Here is a 14355-nt window from a genome sequence, read left to right as displayed (position 1 = left end):
ATTGAGGCAGAGATCTTGATGTTTTCAAGGTAGCTAAGCTAAACTTGGAATAAAGCATTTGAAACTCTTAATATAAGACATACTATTTGCATGATCAATGTTTTCTGCATTCCTAAAGAGAGTTTTAGTGTACCTAGATGGGGAGGATTCTTGCCTGAGTAACTGACAATTAAAAAGAGGAAGACTCTAGGTCAGGGAAAATGTCAAAGAGAAGTCATCAATGAAACATGACCATTCAATCTGGCAGAAAGGTGGATCCTAATGAGGATCAGATCATGACTTTATCCCTTTTCACTCCACCAACAGTTCCTGACCTATCATAATCTCATAATTTTAAGTACATCATAGTTGTGTCTAACCCTTCTCTTTAATGTGTTACAGTTTTTATGTGATATTAATAATCTTTCATTTCTTATCATAGGTCACTGGATTGTTTCATAACCCAAGCATTGGCAATGCAGTTCACATAGTTGTAGTTCGGCTCATTCTGCTTGAAGAAGAAGAGGTGAGTGATATTCCCCCCCGCCCCCACCACTCCACCCTATCTCCATATTTTAGAATTTTTGATCAATTAGAGATTACAAGAAAGATGTTTAGAAGTGTCATTGAGAAGAAAAATAATACTTCTGTGTTATTCACTTAAAACTATCATCATCTCAAATGAGAGATGAAATTCAAAAATATACATAGCTGGAATCAGCTAGCCATTATTGTATCGAGTAAAATGCAAATCAAGCAAGCAACAGTCAGTAAGAATGTCCCAGAGGCCAGAGAGCTAGTACAGCAGGTAAGGTGCTTGCTTTGTGTGCAGCCTTGGGTAGGTTCTGGAACACACAATTCACTTTCAACTTTAAGGCCGTGTTCAGCTGTGTGGCTTTGTGCACTTGAGGTTCATGATACCAGACATCCTCCCCTGCTCTACTCAAGGCTCAACACCTCACTCACGCCTCCCAGTCTCAGTGTAGACACTGCTTCTTCAGAGCCTCAGTGACCAGCGCATTCACAGCTGCCCCATTTGCTATTCTCCACTTCAGAGTGCACTGTACTGCTTGTATTGCTACCACTTGACAATCACTATTATTCCCCGTTTTGTTTAACATTTTCTTATTTATGACAGCCTTTATCAGAATGTGAGTTTCTTAGAGAGAGACTCTGTTTCTTCCTTTTAGTTACATCCTCAGAACCTAACAGTGCCTGGGATAGATACAAATACATAAATGGGACTTAAGAAATGAGAGACTTCTTTTATGAACACTGCAAGGACACAACTTGGATTGGAAACACTGGTATGAAGCCAGATGAGCCCCAGGTCCCCATGCCGTCTAGGTGGGGCTGAGGTAACAAGAGCAGCAGGAGTGTCAGTGGGTAGGAGGGTAGCAGGTGTTCACAGACTTACCCTCTTGGTCTACTGAGTGACTTAGTGTTGGCTTTACTTTTGTGAAACTTTGAAATTAAAAGTCTGTTTACTTGGGAAATTCAGCTTGGTAATTTTCTTTCCTTTGCCCACACTGGCACTCAGTGTGCCTGTAGAGTTGCTGCTTTTTCCTAATAAAGAAACTAATATCATCTTCTAATTTTGTAAGTATCAAGTGTAACATTTAGGGTTAGAGTGGAACCTAAATAATGATGATGAAAAGATTAATGAAAAGAATAAAAAGCATGCTATGCCCCATACAATTATGGAGAGGATTCTACAGGCCAGTCACCATGGAACAGCTCACTGTCCCATGGCCTAACAGGTTTGATTTAGAAGAAGCAACCCTAGGAGGTTGGCATGAGCCCTTGCATTTTTCTCACTAAAGAAATAGAAGCATAATCAACTCATGTAACCTACCAAAAGTTCTGCAGTTGGAATGGATGGATTCATATAAATCTTGTTTTCTCCATGATGTCAAACTAACCACAAATGGAGAAAGTGGAAGTGGAAGCATTTTATTTCATTTTATTCATTTTATTTCATTTCATTTTATTGGGCCTAAACTCAGGCCCAAAGGGGAATGGGGAGGCCATCAAAGGAAGTGCCTTAAAGTGAGAAGCAACAGAGTCCAAATCTGTGTCCAAGTTAACCTATCCAGTGAAATACACTTACAATCTATGCCATTTCACCAATAGCCAAGACCTGTGGAGAGCAGCCCCATTCAGCTTCATCAGCAGGAGAGCAGTCAGAAGATCCCAAACAGGATATTTTGCTTCCAGGCAGGAGAAACTCTCACAGTCAGAATTTAAATCAAAGATGTCTGGAGAATGAATTCTTGTTCTTCCTTTTCTCCTTTAACACTCCTCTTCCCTTAGTCTCTTAGCACACAGGAGCTACAAATATATTATTTACCTTTATAAAAACCTTAAGTTAAGAAAGCTTCTCCCAAACTTAGAAAGAACAGAAAATAAAAACCATGTATCCTTCTAATGTCTTAGATGGCCTAACATACCATATGTGGATGTTCCTATAATTAGTGTTTTTTCCTTTTATTGTAAATAAATTTTTATTATTGAATCGCTGTGAGATAGACCCTTACAAAGATGTTCATGATTAGGTTTCGGATACAGTGTTCCAACACCCATCCCTGCACCAGTGTACGTTTCCCAGCTCCGATGTCCCCAGTTTTCCTCCCATCATCCCCACCCCACAGCCTGCCTCTATGATAGTACTATTCCTCTCTCTCCAAACTCCAGTCTCTCTCTGTGACCCCCTCACTCTCCCTTCCTTCCTCCTTCCCTCCCTCCCTCCCTCCCCCTCACCCTGCCTCCATTCCTCTATCTCTTCTTTTTGGCATTGTGGTTTTTCAGTACAGGTACTGAAAGGTTATCATTATCCAGAAATACCACTTCTGGGAATTTACCCTGGGGACCCAAAAACACACAGCAGAAACACCATCTGCACTCCTATGTTCATTCCAGCACTATCCACAGAAGCCAGAATCTGGAAACAACCCAAATGCCCAAGAACAGACGAATGAATAAAAAAAAACCCTGGTGCTTCTACACAATAGAATACTATGCAGTTAGGAAAAATGAAGTCATGAGATTTGCCTGTAAATGGATGAACATGAAGAGTATTATGCTGATTGAAATGAGTCAGAAGGAGAGGGACAGATAAAGAATGACTGCATTCATTTGTGGGTTACAAAGAAAATAGTATGAGGCTAATATCCAAGACCAGGGAAAACAAGGACCAGGAAGACTTTTTTGAATATCCTTGATATTTGAATATCAAATATTGGTTTGAATATCCCACAAGTTTTCTTTTTATTACGGCCTAAACATGGTCAAGTTAGGTACTAAGATGCAGATCTGTGGGAAGCTTCAAATAGTTGATGTCTGGTTAGAAGTAACTTGTGTACAGTGTAACAAGTTACTCCAAAGATTATGGCTTTATTTTATTGGTAAAACATGAATGAATTTTGTCTCCAATTTATCAGTCTTATTCTAGCTTTTGCTTTTTTTTTCACCAACTCTAGTCACATCAGCTTTGTACATCTGTCTTTGAAGCAGCTTACCATGTTGCCCATCTGCTCACTAATGAGTTGACTACATGTTTAACACATTCTCACTTGCTCTATATTTATATGAGAACAATACTTTCAACTTTTTAAAAATTATATTTGGAGAACCTGGAGGAAAATATTTAGCTCTGTAAAATAGCTAAGAATATATGCATACTTAGCTACAGACTATATGAACATTTAGGATTTTCATACATTAAAAAAAAGGAGGTAAGTTTTCTGCAATCCGAGAGGGTTTCCAGATGGCACTTCACAGCGTGGTTTCTATGAATCCAGCCTTTGACCCTCACAATTCATTGTTCATAGGAAACAGGGCCACCAATTCCTGCTTCTAGGGGAGCCCTTTGGTGGAATTCATCAACCACTTTTTCTCTCACATCATAGTGAGATGATATTCTCTCTCTCTCATAATAGTGAATTTTGCAAGTGCAAAGAGACACAAATGATTTGCCCCATTCCAAAAAAGAAAAAAAGTTTATGACTTCCTGCCTCGCACTTGCCAGATATATTCCTCAGTCAAACTTTTACAGGATCCCCAATAGCACATGGTTCACAAGTTGGCAACAGAATTGCTAGCTCACTGCAGAACTGTGATTCCCAATTCTCATTTTTCCCAACTCTGTACCATGAAGGTAGACGACATAGGCAGGAAAGTACAGAGAGAAGTGCTGAGAGGCGGCTGCTTCTCTATGTAAGGAATCTTGAGTTTGATCCTGCCACCATCCAGTTGATAACTCTCAGATGGTATTGCTCCTGGCCTCATTTTTCTTTTTCTACAAATGTGAATTGAGATGGACCTGAGTCAAAGTCATGCTAGTCACTGAGAACACAAACAAGAATAAAAGACCCATTTCATAATGCTGAGTTTACTGCCCAGAAACACAAAGAAAAAATTGCAAATGTCTTTTATAAATACAAAGAGGAAGGAGTGGCTGTAGTACCTGGGACAGCAAAGGATACTTGGGTACATCAGCCTGGTTTTAGAGGTTGAACTTGAAAAAGACCTGAATGGCAGTAAGTTTAGTAGTTAAGGTGGCACGGCACTATGAACATAGCATTGATATTGAATTACAGAATGAGAGGTTGAGAAAAAAGGAAGCAATGAGTTTGCTGGAGGAGAAAAAAGCTCAGAAAAAAACTGCCAACCTCCACTTACACTGAATTAGTTACAATATTAACTCACTGTATGATGGGGACATCTTTTAAGTTGTAGAAACAGGGATTTGCAAACTATCCATTATACATCTTCTTCCAAGCTCATAACCAGCCCATCATTAGGTACTGTTAAACTTGTCTTACCATCTCCCTTTCCATCACTTTAATTGAAGACATTATTTTCTCCACAATAGTTGTATATATTTTCTAGTCTAGGAGAGTTTTTCAATTTCATGTTCTCATTGAAGCCAGGATAATCTCAACGTGGTAATCTAATCATGTCTACTCTCTTTTGACAGCCCTTCTCTATTCGCTATGCAATGCCACCCAATAGGTTTTTGATTCTCCCTCTCATCTCTTACCATGCCTCTTACCCTTGGTTGAGGATGTATTTCTCTTGATTTAGCTGTGTTCTTCTACTCATCATTTTTTTCTGTTGTTTGTCTTATTTTTATAGCCTAAACTCCTCCAACTTGTTATCACTGTTAACATCTTATTTTTCTGATCTCAGTATGAGTTACTTCACTAGGAGGAGTTCTTGTAATATTCTTTTAGATGCTCACACAGCATCATGAATTGCTTCTCCAGAGCATGCGTCACGTCTGTTTGGTTAAAGCAGTTTTCTCTGTTATCATAAGGAAGACTCCCTGGTTTTGCTCACCATTTAGTCCTGATGGTACCTAATAGATAAGAGAAAGAATGGACAGTGAAAGATGTGATAGAAGTCAGTAGGCAAAGAAGAGTAGCCATGTCATGGCAGGCTTGTGGCCACAATAAGGGATTTAAATTGAAACCTAAGGGTCCCATTAGATGAATCTAAACCAACAAACCAACAGATAAAATGGAGAGAAAAGCATTAATGCGATATCTCTGGGTCTCTCTGGAAAGTGATGTGCGGTGGGGCTGCCGAGGTGGGCTCCAGAAGCCAGGTCTCTTCAACAGTTGAAGTTCTACTACTCTCATTTGTCTTCTACTAACAATTGACAGCTCACACCACTTTGGACTTTATTTTCTTTGGTGGATTCAGAAGGCTTTATAGCTAATCTACATTCATAAAATGATGTTTCTGTTTGGCATTCACTGCTCTGTAAAAACCACTATTGTTTTTCATTGCATTTTGAGAAGTATTATGGTAGATGGATATGATACTTTGGAGCATCTCTTGGTCTTTCTCAAAGACCATTGTTTAGATTTTGGACCAGTATAAAGAGAGGAAAACAATTATGAACTGGAAAGACTTGGCAGGCATTATAAGAGACCATCAGCCAAGAAGTTGAAAACCGGCTTTAGATACGAGCCCACTTGCTCTCATTCCCATCATGCCTTCATCTAGCTCTAAATGGAACTCACCATCTCCTATGATGACTCTAACTCTATTTTTCAGACACTTTCTTCTTGAAGGACTTGGACACAGATTTCGCCTCTGTTGCTTCTCACTTTAAGGCACTTCCTTTGATGGCCTCCCCATTCCCCTTTGGGCCTGAGTTTAGGGATGGAATAAAATGCTTCCACTTCCACTTTCTCCATTTGTGGTTAGTTTGACATCATGGAGAAAACAAGATTTATATGAATCCATCCATTGGAATTGCAGAACTTTTGGTAGGTACATGAGTTGATTATGCTTCTATTTAGTGAGAAAAATGCAAGGACTCATGCCAACCTCCTAGGGTTGCTTCTTACAAATCAAACCTGTTAGGTCATGGGACAGTGAGCTGTTCCATGGTGACTGGTCTGTAGAATCCTCTCCATAATTGTATGGGGCATAGCATGCTTTTTATTCTTTTCGTTAATCTTTTCATCATCATTATTTAGGTTCCACTCTAACCCTAAATGTTACACTTGATACTTACAAAATTAGAAGATGATATTAGGGACTTAAGAAGTCCGAGACTTCTTTTATGAACACTGCAGGGACACAACTTGGATTGGAAGCACTGGTATGAAGCCAGATGAGCCCCAGGTCCCCATGCCGTCTAGGTGGGGCTGAGGTAACAAGAGCAGCAGGAGTGTCAATGGGTAGGAGGGTAGCAGGTGTTCACAGACTTACCCTCTTGGTCTACTGAGTGACTTAGTGTTGGCTTTACTTTTGTGAAACTTTGAAATTAAAAGTCTGTTTAACTTGGGAAATTCAGCTTGGTAATTTTCTTTCCTTTGCCCACACTGGCACTCAGTGTGCCTGTAGAGTTGCTGCTTTTTCCTAATAAAGAAACTAATGTTAACCAAAAATGGTAGATACCCTACTTTTTCAATCAACTGTTTCTCCTGTGATAATCAGATAAGTTAATGCTTAAACATGAGAAGTTTCCAGATGACACTTATTCCTACTTTCCTCTTCTCTGCCTGTTCATCCTGAATGGTAGAACATAATGCTTATGCATTGATTCAAAAACTACCACCAGGGATTCCCAAAGAAATCAATGCAAGGGTTTTTTTTCTTCACTATAGAGAAAAATCTTATGAGAGAGAGAATGACTTATAACAAAAGCTATGTCCTTGCAAGATTGTGTCAGAAAGAAATCAGTAGAGAGATCTTGAGGCAGGGGGAGGGGAGTTTAGAAAGAGATAATGACATAACAAAAGTCATATTATTGTAAGATCATATCCTATGTCCCACTTGGAACTGTTTCTCTGAGCTGTTGCTAATTTCCTCTAGATCACCAGCCTTCCTATAATTTCACATCTTCAAGTAAAGTAAAAAGGGAGAAATGGGAAATGACTTGTACTCACTTGAGAAATTGAAGTGAGAAAAAAAACTGATGAAGGAACAAAACAGGAAAATCTGTTATTTCATTGGAAAGAAAATGGGAGAAAATTTGTGTGAATGGGCTTTGTTTTGACAAGCTCAAGTAATTGTGGGGATTCTTTATGAAAAATGTTTAGCACAAGTTTCTTCATTTTTGTTATGAGTTAGTTGGCTTCTCTAAGTTCTTTGCTTTTTATCAAGGAAGGTCTGCACAAACTTAAGGCACAACTAATTCTCCCTCCCAAGGCCCCTGTGATTAAATGCATTCAAGCCATGAAATGATGGAATGCTTCTTGGACTTAATTTCTCATGGGAATTGAAGATTATGAGGCTGAGGGTCATGAAAGTTTATTGTTTTAAATTAAAAACTATCGCAAGAGTCATGACATTTAGTTGAAAAGTTGCCCTGAAGACCTGCACTAACCGTGTGTTAAATGTCACGTACTGCAGATCAAGGTTCTGCACATGTGGGAAGGTGACTCCGTGATGGAGTGTGTGCCTTGTGTGTGTGAGGCCTGGCTTTGATCTCTGACATCCTCACCACTACCACCACAACAGAAAGAAACTGGTACATATTGGCAAGTTATCTAGCTTCAAATGATCAGAATCCAGTTTATTGTGTGCTTATCTTGTCTACAAGGGGGACTAATGAAAGCAAGCAAGATTTTGAGAGTAGATTTTAGGCCCTAATCTTTTATTTTTTTTTAAATTTATCAAGGACTATCCCCCAGCTTATTCCAGAATCGTTCTTTAGGAATGTTGGAGTGTAAGAAGACTCAGTTCTGGTGATCTTTCTGCTTTTTCCTCGCCCTGTCCTTTACACCTTGATCATTGCCCTGCTGCAGAAAAATTTCAGCACCCATACAGATCCAGCCCATGAATGTCACGGCTCCAAACTCTACATGGTTCTCAGTATTGCCTCACTACTTTCCCCTTTTCCTTCTTATTCCATTTTTTTTCCTTTTTGGGTCACACCCAGTGATGCGTAGAGGTTTATTCCTGGCTCTGCACTCAGAAATTACTCTTAGTGGTACTTGGGGGGACCAAATGGGATGCCGGGGATTGAATCTGGGTCAGCAGTGTGCAAGGCAAATACCCTACTCACTGTACTATCACTCCGGCCTTCTTCTTATTTCTGTCAGGAACTGTGAAGGGTTTTAGATTCTGTCCTTCTTGTAGGTGGACATGTTCCCCTGCCACAATTTTATGAGTGCAATGCTGGTAGTAGATTCGACACTCCTAAGGCAGAGATAAAGGACTCTGTTACATAGAAGAAAATCAGGTGACACAAGCTTCAAGTTTGTATCTGTCCCTATTGTTGTGACTCCCACAAAGGCAATGGGGGCAGCTCAAGTGGATGCTGTGACATCAACTGTTTTACTACCATTGAAGGGCTTTAACAGAAGGAAACCCCAGAAGAAGAAAGACAAACACAGGATGATCTCACTTATCTGTGGTATACAGAATACTTATGAGGAAATGTATTGCAGTTAAAGGGGGGATACCTAGATCACCCTTGATCCAGGTGTTTAGAAAGGAGAAGGACAGAGAAGGAAAGAAATCAAGAAGGGAGAAGAGAATGGGAAGTAATGGGTGAGCAGGCATGAGAACTTCAGTCATACTGCTGATTTAGATGAGTGCTATTGCCATATATCCAAAACACAGACTCAATAACAATTAAAACATGAGGTCTAAGCTGCAACCACTGACACTTTGTAATTGCCTGTCAAGCTGACAGGTGTGGATGGAGTGGGGATTAGGGTGGGGAGGGAATAAGGAAATACTGGAAGTGGGAAATTGACACTGGTGGTGGGATTGATGTTGAAATATTATATGTCAGTATGATATAAAAATTCATGATATAAGCATTGTTTTCTAGCTTCGAATTACAGAGTAAGTCTTCCATATTTTTTCACTAAATATAAGATGCCATGGGGATAAAAATAAATTCCATCTAAACAAAAAAAAAAGTTACATGCCTAAAATGCAACTATCAATAACTTTGTAAATCACAGTTCTTAATTTTTCTATATAGTTTAGATTATTAAAAAATAATATTAAAAAAGAGATGCTAACTCCATCCTTGAATGGAGCATGTAAGTAAACACACCGTGTTTAGCCAGGTAGGAGCCATTATCTTGATTATTCTGGACAGCAAATAAATTTCCCCTCTTTCCTGGAGACAATATATTTTTTTCTGTTACAATATCCTTGCAAAGACACAGGTGCTGTGAGTGCCTTTGTTCAGATTGTACGAGAAAACATGAGAAATAGGAGAGCAATATAGAATTATCCCCCAGCAGTTCCTTTCATAGGTACCAGAATTCAAAATTAGAGGGTCTTTTATTTTTTCTTTCCCTCACCAAAGGTGGAAGTGTGAGGTCTCAGTGTAGAAATAGGTGATTATGATCCATTGGTGAATTGCTAAATCTTTCCAGTTATTTAAAGCAACACATTTAGAGAAATTGCTAATAACCTGAAACCACAAATTTTGTACCAGAGTCTATAAAATTGAGTACTTCCCTCTCTGGCCTGAGTTCTTCATCATTTCAGGACGGGAATTGGATCTATGATTATGAAAGTCCTTCAGGGAAATGGGATCTTTTTAATGACTGGAAAATTGAAGGCAGAGTTTATGCTGCTGCATCTGAACAACAACTCTGCTTTCTTAAGCATGAGGACGACATGTCCTTGCTGACACAGACTCGAAATGAGGAGAGGAGTGGAGATGTGGATAAACAATCTTTCTTCCTTAAACAGACGTGCATGGACTGATAAGTTCTTCAAAATATCGGGTTTAACCAACGTATAAAAAGATAATACTGCAGGAAAAAAAAGAATATAAAAACTTAAGGAGAAAAAAATAAAAACAAAACAAAAAAGATAATATTGCAAAAAAAATAGCCTTCCTGACCTTAACAGAATTCCGTCTTGGGCTTTGTGGCCCTACCAAGGACTTTCTTAGTCAAAAGAGACCATTCTGAGATGTGCGCCACCTGCTTCTCCCTGAGTGGTCCCTGGGTGTTAATAAATATTGGCACTTGTGGCTAGTAAAACAGGGATATTGTTTGAGTCATATATAGTAAGTGACTATGTGAGTGGAATAGTTCTTTCTAACCACTGGAACCCTTTTGAAAAATTTCAGGTTATCTTTGATTAAAAACTGTGGGATCTCACTTATAATTGGTGAGTAATCCATGAAAAAGCATACTGAAAAGTGATGTATAAGATATAATGCAACTTCCCCACCTTGATTCTGATTAGGTATATTTTCAGATTAAAAATTTAATCTGAGATCTTTGTAGTGTTATATGCAGTTGCAAGAAATGACACAGAAAAATCTCATATACCCTTTGTACAACTTCCCCCAATGATAACATCTTACATAACTTTAGTACAATAATATACCCAATAAATGAATGTTCATACAAACCACCTACCTTTTTCAGGTCTCACCAGTTTTACAAAAATTGTTGATATGTGTGTGTATTTGTAAGCATGTGTAGCTTTGGTTATTATAGTTATGCATTAAGTCCTAATATTAGGGTGTTTTCCCACTTTATTTTAATTTTTCAAAATTATTTTAGTTGATCTAAACCTAAGTCTTGGCTACAGATTTTAGAATGAGTTTTTACATATCTGAAAAAAACTTTAATATTTTGGGCTAGAGAAATAGTACAGCAATCAGGGTACTTGCCTTGTACTTCACTGACCTGGGCTCAATTCCCAGCACTACTTATGGTCCCCCAACCCAGGACTGATCCCTGAACCCAGAGCCAAGAGTAAGTTCTGAGCACTTTTGTGTGTGGCCCATAAAACATAAAAGACATTGAGATTTTGATAGAAACTGCACGGAATAATCAATAAGTTTTGAGATAAAGTATATACAGATATATACATATGTATATATCTGTTGGAGTACACGGAGCTTAGGTTTAATGTTCTTTCTGTAACTCCTTTTGATGACATCACTATATTGCGCCCTTTAGAGATACTATGATATCTATAAGGGAGATTTCAGGGCTCTCTGGGGGGACACGTGCGTCAGAGAAGCTGGGAAGATGGGGTTGAGGACAGAAGCTGAGAGAACAAGGGTGCACGTGCTTGAGAGATCCTGGGGCCTCTATGACATACACTTCTTCCATGTAATAAACTGCTGCTAAGACCAACCAGCTTGGCCCCAGTTTCCTTCCTTTACCTGACCATTGCCATCGACCTCCCTGGAGTGGGGAAACGGCCTGAGACTACCGAACGCGGGTGGCAGGAGAAATAGGCCACTGCCATCCCCTTGTCTGTCCTTTTTTGTGTGTTTACACATATATCTATATATACTTTAAATATATTGTGTAGAGTATTCTAATCTGTGGAACACAGTCAAACTGTGTCTCTCCAAAAACCCTACTTATTTGGGCTTTTGGCTTATTTTACTAGCATTTTGTAATTTCTGCTGGAGCGATAGCACAGCGGGTAGGGCGTTTGCCTTGCACGCAGCCAACATGGCCGACCCGAGTTCGATTCCTCCACCCCTCTCGGAGAGCCCGGCAAGCTACCGAGAGTATCTCGCCCATACAGCAGAGCCTGGCAAGCTCCCCGTGACGTATTCGATATGCCAGACACAGTAACAACAAAGTCTCCAATGGAGACGTTACTGGGCCCGCTCGAGCAAATCGATGATCAACGGGAGGGCCTTTGCCTTTACCTTTACCTTTACCTTTTGTAATTTCTGAAAAACAGATTCTGTTTTGTATAATTAAGTTCTAACAAATTGGCTTGTTAGTTTTATAAATCTAAGTTTTGGATATACCTAAGCCTTTCACTCTCTTTGGAACAATTCTAAGTGATACTATTACTTAATGAAATTTCTCTTAGAGACCTCCTTCAAGCAAACAAATAAGAGAATATAGGGTCAAAATCAGACCTCAGAGAAATCTAAAGATCATTATTGCTTTGTCTAATTATCGGCCTTCCTGTCTGTAATGAGGCGAGTCACTCATTTGTAAAAATCACCTTAATCTGGAACCTGATGCTCTGATTCAGAATTTGATCAGAATGACCTTCAGCTAGTTTTATCACTTCTGAGGCTCATTTGTTTCTTATTATAAAATGAAAATAACAGTGATTTTAAACTACGAATAATGCTAAGAAGATGCCATTGCATTAAAAATGGAAACATCTGGGACATCGTGCTGAGTAGTTCCTTCCTTTGCTCTTTTTCACAACCCTCCCGCCTTCTCTTTTCTTGCTTTCTCACTTCTTCCCTTCCTTTCTCTTCTCTTTCATTTCTTCTTCATATCGCTCACTACTTCTGTATGGGGGTGCGGATCTTTCCCATTGGGTGGAACTGCAATTACGGCTTGCATAGTAATTGCAACTGGTCCCTCAGATCTTGCTAGAGCCCAGAACTACTTTTCCTGCACCATATCTCATTTTACTGAGATTTAATAATTAGGATTATTAAAAAAAAGTCTTGCCTTTAATTTAGCATGTGAACCATTTTTCTTTGTTTTGATGAAAGGAAGATGGTGTTTAGTGGCTGGTCTGTATAAGTGGGGGCGACCTGGGAATATGTCTAATAGGCAACCTGAAGCCCTTGTTTGATTTGGGTAAAGCAAACAGCAGTAGAGAGAAGTGAGCCCATAGTTCGATGCAGAAACTGATCTGAAGTTCTTTAACTGAACCTCAAGGAAAAGACTCAGATGAAAAGGAGCTAGTCATAATTCTGCCAGGAGAACACCCTCTGTTCTAGAAATGACTTTGTAGGGAGACCCAAAGAAGTGGGTCAAGGGAAAGGAATTTCTCCTTCAAATTAAGCTGGCGTCCCTCTGGAGATAGTCATTCCTTTTCCTTTCTCCCCTGCTTGGCAAGGGCTTATGTGGTTCATTTGGAAGAAGCCTTCTGCTTCCATCCCCACTAGAAACCGGGCCAGATAAATGACACAGGGACCGCCTTGGGGCTCTGAAGCTCTTGAACCTGCTAGGGGCGGGTATCTACTATAACAGCCTAATTGTTACCAGCTGATCACATATCCTAACTGGTCAGCAGTCTGGAAAGATTGTATTTGCCTTTTCCCTATAAATGTCAAACTAAGATGGAAATGTCTAGTGCAATCCCAGCTTTGCAGGCTACTTCAAGAAAGGAAAAAGCTGTTTTTTGTTAGAAATCTGTTTAGTTTGCACTAGAAATAAAAGTACTTCTGAAGCTGGAAATATAATTCAGGACTCAAAGGCATGTGCTGTGAGTGTGCAAGGACCCAGAATCCTCCCTGTCACCATCCATGCCCTTCCCAGGCCTCCAGCACTTCCGGGGGGCAAGTCCCTGAGTGCTGCTAGGATGGCTCTCCTGGACCTTCTCATTCAATTGCCAGGCCTTCATGGCGGAAAATCCCCTGAACTGGGCCCCCCAGGCTCCTTGCATGCCGCTCCAGAGGAAAAGGAAAAAAATTAAATAAAAGCCTTTTTAGAATCTTTTTAGAATTGTATTGACTTTGGAAGCAGAGAGCTACTAGAAATAAAATTTCAAAAGGCTGTTGGTCTGTCAATGTGTTTTTAATGGTTCTTGAAGGGCTGCTGTCCAGTGATAATATCTATCCTGTATTCCTCCCCTTTCAGAGAAAGTGGTGAGAGTGACTGTGTTTAAGCAGGGAGTTACTGCAGAGAAGAAGTTGGCCCCTGCCAAATTCCTGCCAGAGCCTGAGGCACACTCCTGAGGCCATCTCAATAATAGGGGGAGGGGGAGGGGGGGCGGGTGGTAAAGCCAGGGATCCTAACCACAGGGAGCTCACACATACCAATCTCTCTTCTGCTTTCTCCAGCAAGGGTTAAAAATAGTGCACCATGCTGAGAAGACACTGTCCAGCTTCTGCAAGTGGCAGAAGAGCATCAATCCCAAGAGTGACCTCAGCCCTGCCCATCATGATGTGGCCGTCCTTCTCACCAGGTACCCCAGAGACTCTGT

The 14355-nt window shown here is 39.9% G+C and overlaps 1 protein-coding gene across 2 annotated transcripts in view; it reads left to right on the top strand.

Moving 5' to 3' along the window:
- ADAMTS12 (ADAM metallopeptidase with thrombospondin type 1 motif 12) overlaps positions 1-14355 on the top strand; it is a 312101-nt gene that overhangs the window by 195202 nt on the left and 102544 nt on the right. For both annotated transcript variants that reach the window (XM_056112102.1, XM_056112101.1), the window contains exons 5-6: positions 422-505; positions 14213-14337. In XM_056112102.1, the coding sequence (XP_055968077.1) occupies positions 422-505; positions 14213-14337 (209 nt within the window). The remainder of the gene's footprint in view (positions 1-421; positions 506-14212; positions 14338-14355) is intronic.

This window comes from Sorex fumeus, unplaced genomic scaffold, assembly GCF_029834395.1.
Source record: "Sorex fumeus unplaced genomic scaffold, SorFum_2.1 ptg000015l, whole genome shotgun sequence".
NCBI classification, from domain to species: Eukaryota; Metazoa; Chordata; class Mammalia; order Eulipotyphla; family Soricidae; genus Sorex; species Sorex fumeus.
The sequence above is the reverse complement of the archived record's forward strand: the minus strand, read 5'-3'. Positions and strand labels throughout refer to the sequence as shown.